This window comes from Mesitornis unicolor, unplaced genomic scaffold (assembly GCF_000695765.1).
Source record: "Mesitornis unicolor isolate BGI_N332 unplaced genomic scaffold, ASM69576v1 scaffold9909, whole genome shotgun sequence".
In the NCBI taxonomy this organism is placed as follows: Eukaryota; Metazoa; Chordata; class Aves; order Mesitornithiformes; family Mesitornithidae; genus Mesitornis; species Mesitornis unicolor.
The window spans coordinates 1-23,033 of record NW_010206529.1 but is presented as its reverse complement, the minus strand read 5'-3'; the positions used below and the strand labels follow the sequence as shown (position 1 = coordinate 23,033).

At 39.2% G+C, this 23,033-nt stretch overlaps 1 protein-coding gene across 1 annotated transcript in view; it reads right to left on the bottom strand.

Moving 5' to 3' along the window:
* The window catches only part of NPNT (nephronectin), a gene marked incomplete at its 5' end in the record, with an annotated part of 44,976 nt that extends 22,901 nt beyond the window's left edge, over positions 1-22,075 (bottom strand). Inside the window, 3 exon segments of the mRNA XM_010191793.1 lie at positions 7,314-7,406; positions 14,802-14,852; positions 21,975-22,075. Of these exon segments, the coding sequence (XP_010190095.1) occupies positions 7,314-7,406; positions 14,802-14,852; positions 21,975-22,075 (245 nt within the window).
* Positions 22,076-23,033: the final 958 nt, after the last annotated feature.

Below are 23,033 nucleotides of genomic sequence, written 5' to 3'. Positions count from 1 at the left end.
GAAAGCTAGAGCTTTAAACAATCTCACAGAGAAAATGAATTTCTTATCACCTAGAAAATACTGAAAAAAAGTATCTGACACCAGTGATACTTGTCAAGGACTAGCCAAGAAGGCTAGTATTTCAAATTCACAATTTAATACAGAATTCATGACTTAAAATGAAAATATTCAGCCTACAGTTTAGTAGACAAGGCTTCTTACAAGAAGTAAAGATTGAGCATTTCCTTCAGAATTCTATTCCAAGAACATGTGTTGGGTTTACCTGGGTAAACTACAGTAATTTCCTACTTAGTTACTTGTGTACTGATGAGTAAAGATGACAATAAAGGTGAAAATAATTTTTCAAAATGCAGCCAGCAAGTACTTAAACAACTGAGTTACCAACCCTCATCTCTAATGTTGCACAATGCTGTCTGGAGGTGTGTTACAGTAGGAGAGTCACTGTGACTTCCAGGAACTTTTTGAAGAGCCAGCTCTGCTATTAAGCACATTCTCATCAAAAGTCACTCTCTAATTCACGTAGCAGAAAGGTAAGCATTGGGGCTCCTACCATAGCAGACACATGAACACAGCAGACACTTTAAAATATGCCAGCTGAGAAGGAAATGCACCCTTTCCATGGACCACCCAGGACTTCAGTGAGGAAAAGTTGCCAAAATATGGGCTGGACCTGTGTCTGACAAACAAGGAGCGATGACCATCTCCGCAGTCTTCCTGCAGCTCACGCATTGCAGAACAACCATCCTTTTTCAACTCTCACTCTTTGGGAGTTCAAAAACATTTCTGATCAGCCAGGACAACACAATTCTCCCAGCAGGCACCAATGCCACAATCACAAGAGGGTATCTGCTGGGTTTGAAGAAACAGCTGTCGAAGAGAAGTACATTTTCTACTTTGAAAGCGAGACCTTTAGCTAAGAGTTGTGGCTATCGATAGAGTAAGTACATAGGCCAAATGGAAAAGCAGCAGATAAATATGCTAGAAGGGAAGAGCAAGTTTTCATTGTGAAAATATTTGTGTAAAAAAAACTTTACATAAAAATACTCAATGATAAACAGGTGAAAGCTTGCATTTTGGGAGGCAAACTTCTCTGGGCAGCACAAAAAGCTGCTTTTTTCTTTTTTCTGTAAAACTTACAATTAGGCAGCTCCTGACAGACATTAGCTGCATTAACGTATTTGTTACATACGTCACGCTTTTGTTTAAAAGTCATTGCTAAATTCAAACACTCCGTTAAGAGTTTGACTTTAATCCATGAAAGTCTCCCCACAGAGCCCACACTATTGACTGTTCTGAGATTTATGGACAACAGCCATTTTTAAGTAAGAGAAGGAAAAGTTCTATTAAGTCTAAAACATCTGTATTCTTTCTCTTCTGTACAAAAAGCATCACTGTACAAAATAAATGCATAACAGAGCTAAGTATAAAATATTTAACTAGAAGTAGGGACAGCATAGGGAAAGGCAATGCTGAAATCAGGCTGACGGGGCAGGATTTCAACAGTGCCTGTGTTACCTTCTAGTGCTTACATCCCACTGCACTCCAGGTCCTAAGTTTAGATACTCCTGAAGACTTTGCCCTTAAGAACTGTCTCACACTTATTTCCAGAGCTACAAACACAGATACAACATTGAAAATGGTAAGAATTTATCACTGTTCTCAGTTTACCATCGTGCATAAAATACAGATTACATTATGAGCCTTAAATAATTGGATCTTTCTATAGGACTCCAAATACTACACCAGCACCATTTGGTACAAAGTATTCTTAGTACGGAAACGAAAGCTCTGGCACTGACAAATAGACAGCTATTAGTAACATACTGTAAGAATAACCCGATATTAAAATGTAGGTGCAATCAACTGTAGTAGGATATCACATCACACGCTTTCTGTTTGTGGAATTTTGATGAAATTATTTGTATTGTCCTCCCTTCCTTCTATTTCTGCCTGTGAACAAATGCTGCCAGATCAGCCTTTGACTCCTTTGATTCACATCTTAAAATGCACACTGGAAGTAAAACACTTGTGCCTCGAAAAAGACAACATTTTTAGACCCGGCTGACGTAACAGAAAGCTAAGGTCTGTTAGCACAACTCCACTTAAATCTAAACCTCATGTGTCATAGATCTTCACTTTTGCCTTTAAATTGGCTATTGAGAGAATGATGTTCTTAATCCTATGGGGTCAGAATGAATTGTGGGGTTCAGGAAACAGTATTAGTTTTAGTACTGGCAGTGCCGTGGCTGCTCGAGAGAGAAGCCAGCCTGCAAATAGGTTAGGTGTCTTAGAGCATACAGCTCAGCCCATCTCATTTTCCCCAGAATGCAACTTTTCTTCTTTTCACCAGCACAGACGGGCACATACTCGGAAAATGCGTAACAAGCACAACTCCGTTTCCTAGGAGGCACATTGTGCCACTGCTGGCAGGTCCTACTGGTTCTGTATAAAGGCCTGTACAGATTTGCTGACAGCTCTCTTGATCCATGGACCCATAATCTGTAACCACATGCTTCCCTCAAAACAGCTCGGATGTCCTGCACATGGACTGGGGAAGCACTGAAACAGTCCTGCTATGTATGTACTCATCTGTTTCTATGTTTCTTGTTCCTTAAGCAAGGACAGGAAAGACCTGTTCTTTCAAGAACAGGTTGAGGCTAAAGTTAGCAGTCAAAAAATAAGCCATAGCAACACACATCTTCAATAAATGGTGGTTACTTATCAACTGTGTATTTCAAGCAACATCTATAAAGATGTCTCAGTATAAATGTCGATGCATCAAAACAGGAAATAGGACAACAGCAGAAGTTTCCTATAAGAAAACTGAAAGCTAAAATGTATAAACTCAATACTTCTACACTTGTTTTTCTTTTTTAATAAAATATAATTTCTTTTAGTCCCTTATAATCTCACACTGAAATTTAAAATATAAACCCAACACTATGAAAGAATTTTAAGAAATTCCTTTAATTTCTTTGCCATTCACTGTCCTTCACTTGAGATTTTCATTGTTCGGCCACTTAAACACCCATGTTTCCTACAATTGCATAGTCAATGCAAAACCAGCACTCTTAATGTCAAAATAACATAAGACAGTACAGTACATAAAAGCAGGCTGACAGTTTTGGGCACTATGGAAAATGAGTCTATAACAGAAGCACAGGCTGCTGAACACAAGTATTTTATTTTTAAAGAAACAAAAAAATCTATATGTGAATGCAGGGGAAGGACAAGAGTGCTATGCTGGCAAATCTGGCTGTCACTTCTTTGACTCCTGTGTGGCGCCACGCATGATCTTGGATAATGACTGACTTCAGCACACACCTAACAATGCGGTGCTTATTCCCAGGAAGATGCAATCCACTCCATTTTCTTCAATTAGCTCCTGCAGAAGACTCCAACACTGAGATCTTTTCTGCCACTTCCTGCCTATTAGCTAACTTGGATTAGAAAACACAGACGTCAAATATTCAATACCAAATTTACTCAGACTTTGAGTATAGAAAACCAGGGACCAGAAACCAAGTAAAAAATTAAACTGTTACCACCATACTGTAAACAGTACATCAGCTTTCATTTCCAGCAACTATCATCACACTACCATGTCAAACTTATGAGAGATCTGTATCACCCTAAGAGACTTCTGTTCACATCACAGTCTGATTAATCAACAGCTTCCAGATGCAGAAGTTAACAAGCCTCATTTCCTTCAACTTCCAGCTTTATGTAAATCAGAGTTTTGTCTTTATCTAATCAGATAAACAATTTCCAGTGCTTTCCCTTTACAACAGAATTCAGAAACAATTAAAATGTGCAGGCCCTGAAAGAAGAGCAGAGGAAAGAAACAAAAGCAAGTTGCAACCATGAGTATGGTGGAGAGTCAAGCCTTTCCAGGATACAGGCACACAGCATCAAGGAAATACAATCAGTTATTTGCTCTGCATGCTAACAACACTGCAGGTTCAGCTTTCACATCACAGCCATCAGTCTATCAGCCTCCAACTCCTTTGCAAGAAATTGTTTTGCTGTTTCAAGCCGTGCAGGTAGCAGGAGCACGCCCCCTGAAAAACAGGACCTTCTCACCCCTTGATGCTATACTTCTTGCGTGATGGTCCAGGGGGCGGAACAGAAGTGCTTCACTGCTCTGACCAGAGGGACTTGTGTATAGCTGCTCATCTTCACGGGATGAGAAGAAGGCATGATAAAAATGAAATTACCAGATCTCTGTATTGTGCATTACTTCATAATTTTTTAAAAATATATAGATATATTAAATGCTGACAAGAACTGCATTACAAAAAGAGAACATAGCAAACTTTACATCATGTTCCTAGAACAGGCTAAGAGAATAGTAAGTTGCAGAAAAGCGGCCTTACTTTCTTTGTATAAAGACAACCTTTCCCAGGCACATGAAGTTAACCTACATTTGCTTTAGATTGCTAGTGAAAATCACAAGTTTTCAACTGTTCATATTTGTCTGTGCCCATAGATCTTATTAAAGAACAGGTATCCATTTTCTGATGAACACATTTTGAAAGAAATATTAGTTGTGTTATTATCAATATAAATTAGAGAGCTAGCAGAGGGTATTTGCTTTCAAGTTGCTCAGCTTCTTTCTTAACTGGTTACAGCTGTAAACCTGGGATCAAAAAGCTAGAAGGGAAACACCAAAGCCACTCAGGGGATTCGAACACTGCAGGGAGGGCACATGGCCAGCTCTTGCACAGTCACTCACTGCAATTTAACTGCTGATGATAGCAACATAATAAAAGTAGTATCAGCTAATCCTAACTTCTGAGTGACCTAAAGTGAGGTCTGGATTGCCACAGCAGCTGCAGAGCCACTGGAAAAGGACAAAGCATCATCACACAGTCAGGGTTCAACAGTTCTGTGAGGCTGGGTTCACAGGCTTTGATTGGTCCCCAAAATATGGCTTGATCCACGAGGCCCATGAACAGATGAGACATAAAGCTGGTTTATCACTGCTTGTGCTCAGAGAATGCCTTGCACCAAGAAACTGAGCATACTTTGCAGCACAGCACCATTCCCACATCCTAGAAAGACTTCCAACTCTACTCTTCCAACATTTCTTCTGCCAACACCATTACTTTCTGTTATTATCCATTATTTTTCTAGAACAGAAATGAGAAAGATGGCCCATGGACTGGACAGAACAGGTGCTGTATTAAGGTATAAAAACATAGGTCACACTTATCCTGTGCCATTTGCATTTCCTCCCAGCAAAAGCAGACTCTGCATCCACTGCGCACTTTCAGGTCTCATCCTAACACAGAACTGGCATGTGGCAAGGGTGCATACCCCAACCCCAGGAACAGCTCACAGCTCTCACTGTACAACAGGACAGACATAGGCTGTAGTCACCTGAACTGGTGTACAATTGGGACACCACAGACAGGAGATGTGTCAGAAACCTCAGCCACATCTGCCATGGCAACTTTGCCTCCAAGACCAGGCAAGAATATTTGATCAATACTGCCTAAAAGGCTTCCTTCAATCATTTATCACCAGATTTGTTTCCTTCCTTAAGCATTTAGAGAAAAAAGAATAATTTGGTTCATGACTGCAGCCTCCAGCAATTTGTACAGCATTCTCTCGATATCATTAAAGTAATTACTAAATATAAAAACTGTTACATACTCACATTACAACTATTAATTCACTGCACTGATATCTAAAAAAGTTCTAGACTGACCAAAACAGGTGTAGAATAATAAAATCATAACAACCCATCCTTTAAAATGTCAGCCCAGAGTAAAGGGAAAAGGTGACAGAATAATTTGAGAGATAACAGAATAAATGAGACTTAAAACAAAACTGAAAAATATAACATTAATTTCCACATCAGTTCAGGAAGTATAAGTAAATCTGAAAATAAATATGTATCTACTTTTAAAGAAAATAATTCCCTTTAAAATCAACATGCCAAAAGAAGGTTAGCAAACATCAGGGTACCTTTTTGAATAATAACATAGTTCTAAATGTCACACTTTCCTACCACACCTCCCCAGCACTCAGAAAACATATGAACTTTTTCTGTAGGCTAAGATAACTGGCAAAGAGAACAGTCACACTGAGAGATCTTTGTATTTGAAAAGCCAGTGGCATCTTGGCCTGTATTAAAAACAGTGTGACCAGCAGGTCCAGGGAGGTGATTATCCCCCTGTACTTGGCACTGGTGAGGCCGCACCTCGAGTACTGTGTTCAGTTCTGGGTCCCTCACTATAAGGAGGATGTTGAGATTCTGGAGCGTGTTCAGAGAAGAGCCACAAGGATGGGGAGGGGTCTGGAGAACAAGCCTTATGAGGAACAGCTGAGGGAACTGGGCTTGTTTAGCCTGGAGAAGAGAAGGCTGAGGGGAGACCTCATCACCAGCTACAACTACCTCAAGGGAGGTTGTAGAGAGGTGGGTGCTGGTGTCTTCTCCCAGGTGATGGGGGATAGAACAAGGGGAAACGGCACCAAGTTGTGCCAAGGGAGGTTCAGGTTAGAGATAAGGAAGTTCTTTACTGAGAGGGTTGTCAGAGGCTGGAACAGGCTGCCCAGGGAGGTGGTGGAGTCACCATCCCTGGATGTTTTTAAAAAGCGGGTAGATGAGGCACTTAAGGATATGGTTTAGTGGGTAGACAGGAGCGGTAGGACATGATGATCTCAGAGGTCTTTTCCAACCGAGCGATTCTGTGATTCTGTGAACATGTCTTGGGCATCAAAATCTAATAAATCATCAGTTACAATTCTATTTATGTCCTATGATCTTTACACTATTACATGTTGTAGAGATCAATTTTTGGTAAAAAAACAAAACACTTTTGATAAAAAGATAACACTTCATATTTCCAGCTCTTAAGTACGCGCTACAGTTTATTGCTACCTAGCTATTTGAGGATTAAAAACACAAAAATGAGAATGCATTAAAGAAACTATTTTTAATTAAACAAATATTATTCCACTATCCAAACCTGAAAATTGTGACTTTACAAAATACAATCCTGACCAAAAGACTTAAATAATTTGATTCAGATTCAGGAGAGCGTGTAAATACATACTTTACATTAGTCTCATTGATTTCATCTGAATGAAAGCAATGTTTTCCTGTGTGTTATCCCACTGCAGATGTCATTCTCTCTACAAATGTCAGTCCCAATATCAGAACAGCTACAGCAGAAACAGACTTGGTGTACGAGCCCATCACCCTATAACTGCAGGCGACACATGCAGCATCTGGAGGGAGAGGGACCAACAATACTTCTGTGATTTCAAGAAGAAATTCCCTTTCTTGAATTTCACTTTCTTACCTTGGTTGCAGGTTTTTCCAGTGTATCCTGGGTGGCACTTACACTTGTTTGGCCCAACACATTCACCATGTTTGCATCCTGGCTGGCATATAGCTGCAAAGAGAGGAATACTCATTATTCATCAACTCATGTCACGGCTGACAGCTCTTTACTTTGAAACAAATGGCAACAACCTAACGAAAAGTACCATTTATGTTCCTCCCTTCAGCACCCTTATATCCTTCAAATGCCAATGTTCAAACATCAGGTGTACTTTCTAAAATACCCATCACCCAATACACGTGGGACGAATGAGATACTTGTTAGCAGCCTATTTTTTGTACATCGCTACATTGTGCTGTCTCTGGGATGTTAAACCCTTTTAGTACCTAAACAGCAAGCAGCCACTGTGCCTTCACTTGCCCTCCCCATGTACATATGTACTAAGATTCATGGCATTAAATTTGGTAAACCTGGAGCATGCCCCAGCTATATAGGCAATATGTACACCAATGTCATAGGTGACATACAAAGTCATAGTTCAGTCACTGATAGGCAGTAGCACAGATCCCTGTATTCACCATTTTCCTCTATGACCATAAGGCAGCAACTTATCCCCTCATTAAGCAGTGCTTTGCCTAAGTCTCTTCCCTTTGGGTTTTGGATTTTGGGAATCACTTTTCCCCCTCATCCCCCCTCACTTTTGGAGGTAAAAAGCACTGGGTAAAAGCAACAGTAGCTGTAATATGCTGCTTTAGCACTGCACACACCCAAGTCATTTCTAATCAGAGCATTTCAAGTATTTATGACCCAACCTTCTGTACAGATACAGTCGCAGAATGTGAAGTTACGGTGTATTCTGCTTCCAGAAACAAATTTGCCAGGTAGTTTCAAATTCCCCAAATGGAGCATAAATACAGAACTCCAAGAAATAACAGTTAGGGAGCCATTTTTTGGTACCTCTTTCAACATAACACAAATAAAATTCATGAACTTTTAAAACTTCAACAGTAAAACAAGCATTGGTTTTGAAGAAAGATAAGAATTCATCCACAAATATATTTCTACTGATGTAGGATTAGCTAACAGGAATATTTTCAGAGTGCAATGCATAACTCTGGAAACCATTTTACAGCTGAAAATTTTAAACATTTCTAAGTCTCTTTTATTAGAAATGTGTTTCTGTTACTGAACATCCTCTTTCAACCTAGTGGAAAACTCAAGTATTTACTATGCTCTAAAATATTGTTTATTATATGACAGAACACAGATGCCAAACTCTGGTGAGCTTACTGTTTAAGCAAGATGACACAAATTAGACAGAAATCAGAGGGTGGCATAACTTGCATACACTGTAATCAGGATTTACTATTTACCATGGGTTTAAGTTCATTTTCTAAACCAGCAGTATCCTTTGGAATTTGCAAGGTAACTAACTGGATCCTGCTGTAATACTAATTAATCTGACAACAGGCTGTATCATAAAACTGGATATATTAAGGATGTAATTTAACAGAAATCTGTCAGAAGGCACTCAAAAACGGATCTTGCGTTCTAGCCAAGCTGTTCAACAGGGTTGAATTAAACAAAAGTAAAACAGAAACAAGATATTAGTTTTGGTTGCGGAAGAACTATGCAAATACATTTCTGATGTTCTAAAATCTTTTCCATAAGATTCAAAGCATTCAGAATCAGCAATACCCACAGCTGCATCCACAGAAGCAACTGTTAGCGTAGGAGCTTGCTCCAGGTTTAGGACTGCATTTGCCCTCTATTATCAAAGCATTTTTTTTTGTTTAAACATTATATTTACATATATATGGCCAGTGATAACCCCTTAGAACATAAAACCTTGTTTTAAATCTACAGCACCACTCTTGACGGATCTTCCTAACATGACTGTGCAGTCTCTTTCCTAAAACTCTCCTAAGGAATATCTTAAAAGGCAACAGAGAGGGATGTTCCTAGTTAATACAAGATTTTTTTTCTGCCATACACTATCCAGAAACAAAGAAACAGGATTCAGATTCAGAAACACCTCTCAATTAAAACATTAGGGCAAGAAGCTGCTTAGACTAATAAAAATATGTTTCAAAAAGTATGCCCTTGAGTAATGCACAGATCTGACTGAAGAGCAACTAATATATAATGAAAAACATCTAGAACATTGCACTTGGGAACAGTTACTACTTTTTTAATCACTATGGTCATAAATGGAAAAAACCATCTTTGTGTAAGAGCCCATTTAGACACAGAGACTCTCATCTTCCTGACTTCACAGACTGAAGTCTAATTAGAGGTGATAGCAGCAAAACTAAGACTATGAAGAACAACTTCATGACTTCGAAGTCACTGGGGAAAAAGACATGATCTAAACTACAGCAGAGAAACAGAAATTACTGTAAATACGTTTTTGAAAGCTTCCATGAAATTTCAACTGTACTTCAGAGGAAATCTATATTGTGTAGTGGAATACAGTTTGGTAACAATTGCTCTTTAAAAATTACAAAGCACCATGGGATCAGCTTGGTGTGAAGTGTTACAGTTCAGTAGCTGAACCTGTGGCAGCTTTAGTTCAGCTGACTTTAAAAGTCTTGGTCCCTCGCTCAATTGCATAGATTGTAAATTAGCATCAGCTCAGATAGAGAAAAAAATCTCATACCTGACAATGAAAAGCCTTATAAAATTCAGTAATTAAATACGTAAGATTTTAATTTCATTTAGAAATGAAAATGTTCTTCTAATTCAGAAGGCCAAATATGTTTGTATTAGGAATCAGATGTTTTGCTTAATTCACTCATTTAGGTCAGATATTGTAGTAGAAAAAAAAAGTAATAGTATTTGTTTAAAAAAACAAACAACACATAACTGTCTACTGATATGAAACATGTAAGATGGGCCATGTTATTAAATCAAGCAATCAGATCTACTGGATCTTCATGACATCAACTAGTTACAACACACCTCAACACACTTAGATCCATACTATGCACTATTTAATGTCTTGTATGAGATATAAGTGGGTAACACCTGATCTAGCCTAACTCCTATCTCAAGATATAATTAAGAAATGCACATAAATCACATGAGAGATAATTTCTCTCTTCTGTTTTTAAGTCTCAGTTAAAGGAAATCTCAGCCCCTCACCAGTCTACAGGTCAAGAATCTCTATTACCACAAGGAAAGTTTCCTAATGATTAGCAAACCACTATCCCTAAAGTCAAAGCCATCACAAAATGCTTTTTTTGCACATTAAACAGGTATTTGGAAACCTATGTTTGCTGCCAAACACTGCACTTGAAGAAATCCTGTATTAGAGTAGATTCTGTGTACGTTGGCTGCTTAAGTATTATGCATCTTATTTATGCACAGCTGCTGAAATTCAGTACAATGTTACAACTGAAGAATTTCTATACACCACAGAAAAGTGCTTTGCAGTAAGCTTAGCAACATCTCTAGCTCAGCCAACGCCACAGATGTCTCCCACAGCAATTTCTATCAGGAATCAATCCACTCTCACCCAGCAATCTGTATATTCTCCCAATAACTCGAACAGAGCATTTGCACGTTGCACACAACTTAAGAAGCAGACAGTGTTCAGCCAAGCCTGCATACGCAGCAACATCCATAAGCCCTTCCCACTGACCTCTACCAGAGCCACCAGGCTCAGAGATAAAAATAGTTTTACACAGAAGTTAAAAGTACACCTGTATAGACAAGTGCCACTAAAGCAAAGACTGCTACTCTATAGTTGAATCAACAAAAGATCTACTGTTTCTCCAAGGATTCCTTTCTGAAAGCATTTAAACTGGTAGTCCCATTGGCAGTAATGTGGACCGAGACAGACAGAAAGAAGTCCTATTTTAATCTTTAGTCAACTGCTGCTTACTTATCTAGGCCATAGAATAAACCAAAACTAAACTTTCCATATAATTTTGTTGCCCAATTCATTCAAGAGATATCAGCAAATAAACTCTGGTCTCATGATTATTCATTGAAGTTTGATCACGTTAAACTCTCTTTTTGGGCCAGATGTGAAGACTTGCTCTGTCTCAGTTCCCACTGACTTCAATGGAGTAAAGGAGGTATCCTAAAGCCTTCTATTTGACAAAAAATCTAACAGAGTACCAATTTAAAACTCTGGTACGTGGTTTGCAATAACCACGTTTTCCTCCAAAATGAGACAATAAATACCACATTTTAAGTCTCACTTAAACTTCAGGCCAAATTAAACTTCCTGTAAAAATAACACAACGAATAAGTGGTTTGGGTTTAGGGTTGGGTTTTTTTTTTCAAGTGTGGGAGAGAGGGAGAAAGAATTTCTGGTGAAATGCACATGCTGTTAGCATGCATTACCCTTGTGTGAAAGCCAGAAGCCACCAATCTTCCCAGCCACTATTAGCTGCTGGTGGTGTCTGAGCATGACTCAGTCATGCTGAAATATTATTTTTTTAATTGTTGCACATATACAATAAATGAAAAACACATTTAATCAATTCATTATGGGTCTATAATGCTGGGGTTTTAAAATTTCATCTGTATTTTCTCCCTGCACACAGTTCCCTCAGAGCTGCTTTGGATGTCCCCCTCAGGTTTGTCAGTTCCTCTGCACTGGAGCTGCACACCTTTTGGGGGCATGTGTGACTACCACATGCTGTGCCCTCTATTCTTTCTCATCTGGAATTTAACATTAATGATTTATTTCTTGATCACCTGTTTGGTGGAGTCCTAACCAGAGAGTTGCACTGCCTGGTTCCTACCAGCCCAACTCCTCTTCGTGGCAAACAATGGAAATCCCTGCACTTTCTTAGTGCAGCATCTCTACCAATTTAACTCTTCTTTGGTTTTCCAACACTCTTAGCTACATCATTATCAAAACAGACTTGAGAATAATTCCGTATATAAGTCTCACATTCTTTCTCTCCGTTTTGCCTCTTAATTTCTGTTCCTTAATAGTTATTTCTTGTTGCTTGCATTTCTTGCATTACTTGCATGATGTCCACAAGAGGGTTTCATTGATAGACGTTGTGCTCAGGGTCTTTAATTGCTCTTTCTGCAGCCCTCCACTCAAATCTGTGTCAAGATGCCATACAGCAGATATCCAATCTGTTCTTAAACTTCTATTTTCACCTCTCTGAAGTCTAAAAATATACATAAGAATACCTGAATCTGAAACAAACTATGCTGACTACCTGCCTTGCTTTTGCCCTCTCTTCCCAAGTACATATAGCCCCTTATTTTTGCCTCTGAATCCCAGCTCCTTAAAATTCTGTTTGCCCAAACACAGAAAGTACTTTGTGCATCAGCCCAGAGCTTATTACATACCATTCACCTTCACAGACTTTATTGGATCCTCTTACACTGCTGAATTCAGAACAGACTTCCAGTCTTATGATCGTTACTTAGGTTCCCCCAATGCCAACTTAACAACTTTATTTGCATGTTGGTGAAGCCAGCTTTCCTTTATGCTTCCTCCTTCACCTGAAACTGGTTCCCTCTTTCCTGTGGTGCTACCAGACCACAGCCTCAAATTCTCTGCTTCTCTTCCTCTGAGCCAGCTTCAGCTCATGTCTGTGTCTTTCTATTTACTTTTTGCAATTCTTTGCAAATTGTACAATTACATAAACATAGACTCAGGAAAATAAATCTGCCTTATTCACAGTATTTTTGATCTAGGATCCCAAAGGTATGAGCTAATCTGTAAAATAAATCACTACAGCTCTTTCAGAGTTATATATTTCTTTTTTGTTCAACTGCAAACAAATGCAGCAGTATGCATAAAGCCTAACCTATCACACAGTTACCAGTAGGTGGTAAATACATGTCATATCCATAACTCACATTAAGGAATTACTTCTGAAAAAATCAGCTTGCTTCCCAAATAGGTGTACTAGCAGTCACAACATATATCTCTGCAGAGCTTACCAAGCCTGACTAGGGCAACTGGGCATTAATTTTCAGATAATTTAATAAGCAAAACATTCCTTACTCTATTTTTTTTAAAGATTATAAATGTCCTTGACCAACTTCTGCAACTAGAGACTGATAAATTCATCAGATAGAATGGTAGTATCTAATGCCTGAATATTTTTTTCACAAACTAGTTGCACTTATTTGTAACACTCATGATAATAAAAGTCAAAGTGCACACTTCAGCATCCACTTAGAATATACAGTTCCAGTAAGTAAGTGGCTCCTAATGTTTCATGTACAACTACTACATTTGCCTGGGTAAATCAGTTACTCAGTTTGCACATATGATTCTGGTAACAGCACATTAAGATGACAAACTGCAACCCATGTGGGCTATTCATTGCAGTGAATTCTTTGCTTGCCTATGACTGCTGCCAGATACATTTCTAAACTGCATACACAGATCTAGACCCTGGTTCATGAATGCCTTGCTATTCAGAACAGCACTTGAAAGCATGCATAACTTCAGCATGGGTAGCACTGAAATCGACAGAATTTCATGAAGTCAATGAAAGTTAATCTAATGCTTATAAGCTTAAACACCATTTCTAAAAATCAGAGAAAATTTTATCTAACATAATGCAAAATTAGAAAAGCAAGAAGTATTTCATGCTTTGTCGATCTTCTCATGTTTGCATTTCAAGTGGCTTGTGATAACTGCTTGTAGGATGGTGCTCTATCATCTCACATACCCGTTACCTGAACCTTTCTGTGCGACTATGAATTCTGCAGGCAGAAGCAGACCAGCATGAGTGTCTCTATGTGTGCTGGCAGAAAACAAACTGGGCCCTCTTGCTGTTCTGTTTACTAGAATATAGCACCCAGTGGCTTCAGCAGAGTCACTTCTGTATCACAGTAACAAAGCTGGCTTTCTCGGAGAGATGAACAGCTGATTGCTTCACTCCCCTTTCTAAAGCCCGGTACTGCCACCGCAGGAATAAGTAAACAGGACCCATCACTTCCTAAGCAGTAGCAGACTGCAGCCCTGGCACCAATGCAAACCAGCATTACTTTCATTTTGCTCTAAAATGCCAGGCTGTGCACTGCTGTAGAGCGGGGCTGTAAAGTTTTCCTGTTGCGAGAATGACAACTTGTAGTGGAGGAGCAAAGCAGGCAAGGAGTGGCAATAAGTGTTTCAGCCACCCCAAACCAACCTCCCACCCCACATGATTCAATCCTGTGAAAGCAAATCTGGCCTCCTAAGCCTGGCAGCTTGTAAACATGATGCTAGGAGTATAAACAATTTGCAAAAAGGAAAAAAAGTTGCCTGGGGCTTGAGGGTAAAATAAAGAGTGAAAAGGGAAAGTGCAATAGTTTAGAAAACAAGTATCTCATCTGATAGGTGACTGGGATAAAACAGCCCTGTTAATTTCCTTCCCCCCTCATCTTCTCCAAATCAAATGTTTAAAAAAGGGAAAAAATGAAAGAACATCTTCTTGTCATGTATTAAAGTTTTCATGTAAACTTATGACTTAGAAGCCATAACTCCAAGTCATAACCTTGCCAAAATTATTTCAAGAAATATGTTCAGCTAACCTTTGGGCTGGCACCTTAGGCTGGCTATTCTCTGCCTTAAGACGTAGAAAGCTGCAAAACAAATATCCAAAAAAAGAAAATCCAGCTTTTTTTTTTTTCTGTAAGGAGGATGGACTTGGCTGGAGTTTTTAATCAACTTGTTACATTCCTGGAGACTTACACACATTCAACATTCAGAGCTTCTCTGAAATAAAAAAAAAATTCTGGTACACATTTAAAAATCGAAATACCTTACATCAGTATTTCATTATGGGATTTAACAAACACATTTTGAAACATAAGAGTAATTAAATACAATGACGTGATGCTATTCTTATTCATTCAACTAAGAAGCTACGCTCTGTCGTGTTTCCTATGGTACATAGTTGTAAAAATTCTCATGTTTCATGGTTTAGGTTCAAGGTTTCCATCAACAGAACATAAATGCTTTTCTTAAAGAGACAGTATCCTTTCATTTAAATATAGGCATGTATTTTAATGCTGTGTCAGAGCAAACATAAAGGGTTAGCATCTGGAAGCTAATTTGAAAGTAATTAAAATTACACCCATTTATAAGTATCTGAACATCTGCAACCAATCAGCATGCTGGCGTATAAATTTACAGGTCATTTTTATAATGTTTAAATTTCAAATCTCATCTAAATTAAAAGTAATGCTTATGAGACCTTTTCAGCTCTTACTACCATATGAAACTAGATATGCTACAAAAGTTGAATAAGATGGAAAAACAGATTAATGTTTTGGGCTTATTTTAAATCAATTTATTTGCCAATAAAATTAATGTTAGCAGCGTAGCTTGTTAGGCTACATAGTCTTATTGTAAAAGACTGGGACTTAAGCAAGAGCAGCTCTTTGCATTTTACATAGTATGTGACCAGCACTTCAGGGTTTGCCATGACTGCAACATATATTGGTTTAAATTAGTTTTAATCAGAAAGTCTCTTAGCGTTTGTTACAGTGGAGGGAGTCTCCCCAGGTTGTTGCTGGGCTTTGAGAGAAGTTCCAGATACAAATACATTACAGTTGTAAATGGATAAATCATGTTACTGTTGAGATTTCCTTGGGAAACGCTGGACTGCAGAATTATTACTCTATATATGAAGTGCATAATCGATGCAGTGGGGAAGTAGAAAAGGATGCTGTATCTTTAACATAGTAAAGTCATAACTGCTTTAAAAGCATAAAGCTTCTACACTGAGAAAAAAATGAATAAAAATAGCAAAACCTCATTTTTTCTTGCATAGCAGTATTAAAGCAGTATTGCAATTCTGTATCAAATGTCTTTTCTTTGAAAAGAACTAGGGATGCACTAAAATATTGTTCATTTTGTAAGAAGCAGACTTGCTGCATATCAGTATTAATTAAACATCGCCAAAACTACACATTAATACAGACTGTATTCCTGCAACCACAAATTTAGTAACAAAAGTCTTACTGACTTTAAGGAGGTTTCTGCTCATGGGTCAGCCTCCTGGAAGCCAGTATTTTCATGGCTCGTTATTGACAAAATCATGGGTTTATTTTTGTGCACCTTGGGCTATACAGAATTGCCATTTCCACCAAAAGCGTTGCAACGTGCAAGAAACAGAAGTCCTAAGCAGCTCATGGCCTCTTCTCCCATTGATGTATGAGATGATCTAAATGGGTAAACCCCCATCAACATTATAGCTGGTTACACAAAATCTCCTTCTAGGCATCAATGAGAGCACAGCCACCTCTTCCCCCACCCCACCACCCTCACCCCGCATCTCTGTAAATAGATTGCACAGTATGGATACACAGTCTGTAAGCTCATCAGGACAGAAGCAGCAGCGCAGGCAGTGTAAGTTTGTTCACAACTGTTTTAGGAAGGCAGCAGCATGCACAGATCCCAGCAAAGCGTTTGGTTATGCCTGCATCTGCTCTGCCAGCTTGTACAAGCCCCTCTCTGTCTCTTGCAGGTCCTCTTGAAAACCTTCTGAAATAGTAAGCTTTCTACTAGGTTTGACTAAATCTAAATGCTAACCTGACATCCTCCAATTAACATTTTTTAACGATGCAATGCTAAGAGAAGGTGTAAACTGATGGCTTGACTTTTACTAATGGACTATTGTACTGTGTAGTTTCTTGATTGCTCTGTCCCTAAGCTTTTGAAGCCAATTTCTCATGGTTTTAGTGTAAGGTAGTAGGAAACTGCTTTTCTGACCTGCTCTGGTTTTGCTCCCTGGGTACAGCTCTCAAACCTCAGTACAGGGAGATAACCAGAAGGAGTGACAACAGATGGATGCTTTGAAAGAGCACGCTCATCTTCACAACCCCTTCTCAAGACAGACTTTATAGACTGCAATTGATTAAGGAAAATTCAACACTGAAATGAGTGAAGTAATCAAATAACATCACTCATTGTAAAAACCATGCTCAGTGGGATTTTGTTAAGCAAACTTTCTGCCCACCAGACAAAAATCTCAGAGTACCCTCTGCTGACCCCAGCAGTCATGCAGACTCGTGCCACAGAGGATATGACAGCAGGATCTGCATCCGTTTATAGAAACTGCAGATCCAAAATTCTATCTTGTACATATGCAAACACAGCAAAATGAACCATTTTTGCCATCACCTCTAGCAAAGGAGTTGTCCAAACTGTAATCCAGAATGACAGTTCAAGCCATTTTATATTGCTTGTCTTAAAATAAAAAAATTATCTTGCTTAACCTTTTAAATCTATGTTAAAGTAGTACCTTTTTTCTACAGTTCCTGGCTGTTACACTGCAGCTGAAGTTTTGAAGCAAAAGGCAGCCTACATCTTTGGTGTACCCTGACTATATATAAGTAGCGTACAAATCAATCACAAACAGACATGCAGCCAAGTACAAAGCAGGTGTATTTTGACACACACATATGGAAACCATTTTTATAGCTTTTGAAACAACTACAGAGATATTTGTAAGCCAGCTAAAAGCAAGGCAGGTAAGATCATTAGTTCTAAGAAAAACTTTCAGGGAACCAAGATAGATTAGTGGCAAAAACATCCACAAAAAACCTTTTGTATTTCAAATAACCCCTAACATGGCCCGCTGGAAATAGAAGAACTTCCACTTTTGTACTGAGGAATAAAAAGCATCATACTACTTCTCACCTAAGTCTCTGTATGAAATAAAGTGCATCTCTCATCCCATATTTTAGTCTCCTGATAGGCTCACCAAGTTCCAGAGCTCAGTATGTGAGTATATATTCGCAGCTGATTTCAGTACACCAGATTTTCATGAGAACCCATCAGCAGTGGTTCCAAGGACTTTCCTGCTGCTTGTCCTACCTCTCACCTAGCAGAGCCACTTGCACAACAAGACCCAGGTTATCCTTTCCTAGAGCAGCACTCAGGAAGACAGCCATCCCCGCAGAACACTGTCACACACATCCTGTCAGGGGGAGGAGATGACAGGCTTCAGCAGTCTCCTAGACTCCAGTAGCCAGAATACAGGAATAGACATGGCTGATTTCTATTCTGCAGTTGTCATTTCTCAGCCAACACAAAGAACTGAGCTCCAGCCCTACCACTGCTGGAAATTCTCTTCCCTCAGAAGAGAGAAAAACCACAAAACCACGAAAACCAACACTGAGTAACACATTAGATAATAATAATAAAAAAGAATCAACTGCCCAAGGCAATTTTTTTCTGCTGGCACACAGAAAAGTGTGTTTGTCCAATATGCGTGCAATGATGCATGCCTTGACTTGGTTTCCCCTGTATACTTTAAAACCCATTGAATGGGTTCTGGGTTAGGACAACACACTCAGAACCACCAATGCAGTTGCCTTACAATACAAAAGGAGTTATGTATTAAAAATGCACTCTTGATACCTGCTCTCACCAAACACAATCAGAGAAGAAATTCAAAAGAAACACTTTCTACCCCCACTTTTGCTGTGAGTTGTAGTTTTGCTGTGTGCACATCAGTAACACATAAAAATGCAAAACAGCAGCCCTATTTCTACACACATCTCATTAGGTACTGTATCAACATACCATTTTTCACAGAAGTAGACTTTTATGTGATTACTCCCATTTACAGCAGCTACTACTACTTACTAAGGTGCAAATAAATCCCTCAGGTTGGGCAACAACATGGGATTTTTGCACTAATTTCAGCTGGGATATTTAACATCTAACTTTAAAGCACTGATGCTGCAAGTCCATCAGTGTAAAGGCTCAGCTCTGCTGATAATGAGGTTACTTCACATGAACTAAGAGTTGTTGTTTAAACAGCATTTCTGCTGCCAAATTAGCCTTTCTACACACCAGGTTTAACCAATAAACCTGGCTTATATACCACATCAAAACCTCAGAAGAGTTACTTAGTTGTGTGATGGAATATACTCACTGTTCTAAATTTAGATTAGGCCACTAAATAAGTGTGAATGGATTTATTTGAATTATGCTTGTCTGGCCTCTTTGAAAATATGGCTGTATTCGTATTAACCTCAAAATGGATCTAGGTTCCTAAACACAGATCTCCCTTTGCTGTTCTCAACCTGCAAGGAAGAAAAAAAAAATCCAACCAATTTCAAAATTCTTTATTTTTTCAGTTGGAGGGATACATTCTAAGTGCATTTGCTGGAACTGGAAAGGGCATTTGGGAAGGTAATTTCATGTCACTGAAGAGAGAATATTTCTCCTAGCCGAGACGACACAGCTGACACTGACAGCAAGTTTGGAAGCAAGTTCACAGACCTATGTGCACTTCCTTACGTGTACAAGTCTTGCCTGGAGACAGAGGACATTTTTAAGGAAGAGTGTAAATTAAAGGAGAGGCCTGATTTCAACTTCTTCCTACATGTTTATAGGAGTGAAACAGACAGCTGAGTTAAGCTGGCTTGTTACTGAGCAGCAGTAAGCACGATTATGCTCTATGTGCACTCCATTGTCACTCAAAGGGACATAAAAGGAATTACTCCACACAAAAGCACGTTTAGCTGACACAGTTCAGTTGCTATTTGCAACTGTATGGACGAGTTGTAGAGGGAAGATCAGAAGCACTGAGTTACCAAGGCTTCATTAATTTCCGCTTGTCAGCTGTGCCACTATCCTACCCTGTTAGAGCTGACATATACAGGCTTAAACCTCTGTCACACTTAACCCAATACCTTCAATCACACAGTTGGTTTAAACTAACACTAATTTTCTCAATGGCCATGGGCAGAAGGCACGTCCACACGTGCTTGGTGGAGCAGCTCAGCTGGACAGCAGAAAATGTATCCAGACACGTTAGCCATCGCTTGCCCATAGCTCATCATGGTTCAGAGGTCTCCAAAAACTGGGACAACACTGTCACATATCAGACCCTATATTCTTGCTACAGCAAGATGCTGCATTTGGCTGCAGCATGGCTCTCACCTTATATTTGTTGTCAGAAAGATAAATTCAGAGGCGATCAGTGCCTACACAGTAAAGTATGCATGAGTAAGCAGGTGAGAGTCCAAAGGTGCTGCAGCACTTGCAGGCACTTGCATGGCTCAAGCTAGTTTAGGAAAAGCAGTTCAAGCTCACTAATAAAGAGCTCAGCATTATTGCCTCAATATTTACAGCTTCATTTTTGGACTCACTTGTAAATTAGGTCTCACTAGTAATTTTTAAGGCCCACTCTATACTTGTTTTTGTTGTGCAAATCAAATTTATTCTAGAAAAAGCCAACAAAACGTACATCTAGTAGAGAAAGTCTAACATGTATTTATGCCACTCATTTCAGGGACAAACTAAGAAGTTCACCTTTTTCCATACAGAAAGCAGTAGAAATAATTGTGTACTTGGCTTTTTGGAAATTTTTATGCATTATCCCTTCATACAGTAAAATATTTAAGTTTTCCTTTGAGGCCAGGAATGCTGCCTTCTGTGCCAGGTTAATCCTTCATACCGAATGCCACATTCCCAAGGCAGAGAGTTGACTACAGATTTTCTATTTGGCTGCAAGCACTAGGAAGATTCACTTTCATTTAGTAGAATCTCCCACTGTGATATGACTGGAATTTTCACCACCCACAACGGGGGCAGATTCATGCTACGGCCTCAGAGGTATCAACCTGAGAACTTTGCATCAAAAACCAGTAACAGGGATGTGATGTTCCAGAAGTACTTCACATAGCTGTTTCACCAGTCATCTTATATATCTACTAAACATTGTGGGCTTTTAACACACTTGAGGAGGAAGAAGCCAGTCTTGCTGTTTACAGATTTGAACAAAACCTTTGCTGAGAGTCTACGATTGCACTGCCAATGCTATTTCTATCTTTTGCCTAATATTTGTTATCTACTGTCACTGCCCTACAGACTAAGTGGCTTACAGTATTTAATACCTGTTTCACTTTAAAATGGCTTGGCAGAAAATGGTCTAGTTTGCAGGCATATGCACCTAAATAAAAAAATAATTAAAAAAAGAGAGGGAGAACCAGTATTTATAGGTTCACTCCTGCAAAAACTTAAGAAATATCACACATGCATACACTGTTAAACACATGAGCAAGCTGTAATTTTAGGCTATAGTTTTAAGACGCTGAGGTCTCTATGACACTCCTAACAATTTTAACTTCTACAGAGTGTTAGATGCCACTATAGATTATCTTTTGAAGATGCAGTTAATGATGAAGACTTATCTACTTGGTTATGCTGCAATTATATCAAAAATTCTAGACAGATGTAAGAATCTTGGAGGTGTTTCTCTTCATGTGTGACTGACCCAGTACAAGGATGCTGTCAGGTGTTTGGGGTTACTGAAAGAATGTTTGAACTTAATACCACCAACCCGAATATTTCCATTGACTTTCTAAGTGAAATGTCAATAATCCAGGTTTCCTTCTTGGACGCAAATATTCTCGCCCTACAGTGCTTGTAACATGACACACTGCAGTGTTACCTCAGGCTGTTAGACCAGAGCATGAAACGATGCGGAAACTAAACAGAAATTCCCAAATTCTCACTACCCTAACTAAAGTTTACCTTCCTTGATTACAATCATTTTTTAGTACTGTTATTAACAGACAGAATCTTAACCTGACAACATCCTTATAAGCAAGTCAGACACACACATGCAAAAGCCTAAGCCCTGCGCTGTCAGGATGTGTGTGAACATGTGAAGGACGTGACTAGGTGTGTGCAAGCCTTTCCTAAGAGTGACTAGAAGCCCCAGCAGCAATGATACTCACGTTGGCACTGTCCCCAGGACAACCGGGCCCAGCCCCAGCAGCAGTCAATTCGACTTCCAAACCGACACAGTCCTGAGGAAGAGACTATTTGTCTGGGCCACCTGCACAAGGGAGTTCAAAAACGTCCGGTGAAACATTTTGGAAGTAACTACAATTATTCTAGATTAAGAAAAGATGAAGACCACAAAACCCTCTCCTGCATACAGACAGATAGCCTCTTTTCCTTTTTTTTTAAACAGTAACTGCTGTAAGCTGAGTCTCTGATATTTCATCATTAATATTGTGTTTTGTTTAGAAAATGTAAATTACTACAGGTGAAGTGGGGGGAAAAGATAATTAGGGTAACTTTGAGAAGCCTGGCGTGCTTTGCAGTGTGCTCACTGCTGCCACTCCCAGGCTGGGACTGAAGAATTTCAGAAGTCTGAAAGAATTTATAACACGGAGCGAACCAACACTGTAAAGTTTCAGCACTGGCTTATTTCACAATATATGGTCAAATTTTCTTGCTGAAACATTATAGGAAAAAAAAATCAAAACAAAAGCTTCCTGAACTGCTAAACAGAAATTAAATGCAAAAGAAGAGCCACCGTCTTCCCTTGTGGTACCTTTTCCTTGGAACAGTCTCAAGTATCAATGTAAATCATTAATATCTTTTAACAACAAGCTGAAATAAACTGAATATTGCATTTGAACAAACCCTAAAAAGAAATACTTGGCGAGGGGATCACGCTGGCCGATTTACAGGCACACAGAACAGTTGTGCTGGGCAGCCCGCTCCTTGTGGCACCCATGAAGTGCTCCCCCCCTCACGCTCCCGCCACTCGCGACACCTGACACGGCCCATGAGGCACACGCTCTCCAAGCATTCATTTTCACCTTGCTTCATGTCAAAACTTGAGTTGCAATCCTCACCGTATTCTGTTTCAAGTGCCTCGAGGCGTCAGTAAAATAATTTTATTTGGTGCTTTGTTTTTAATTCTTGCAGGACGCAACCAGAGCAATAAACTTTTTATACCTTACCCCGAGCAATGCACGGCACTCTCCTTGCGCAGCCAGGGC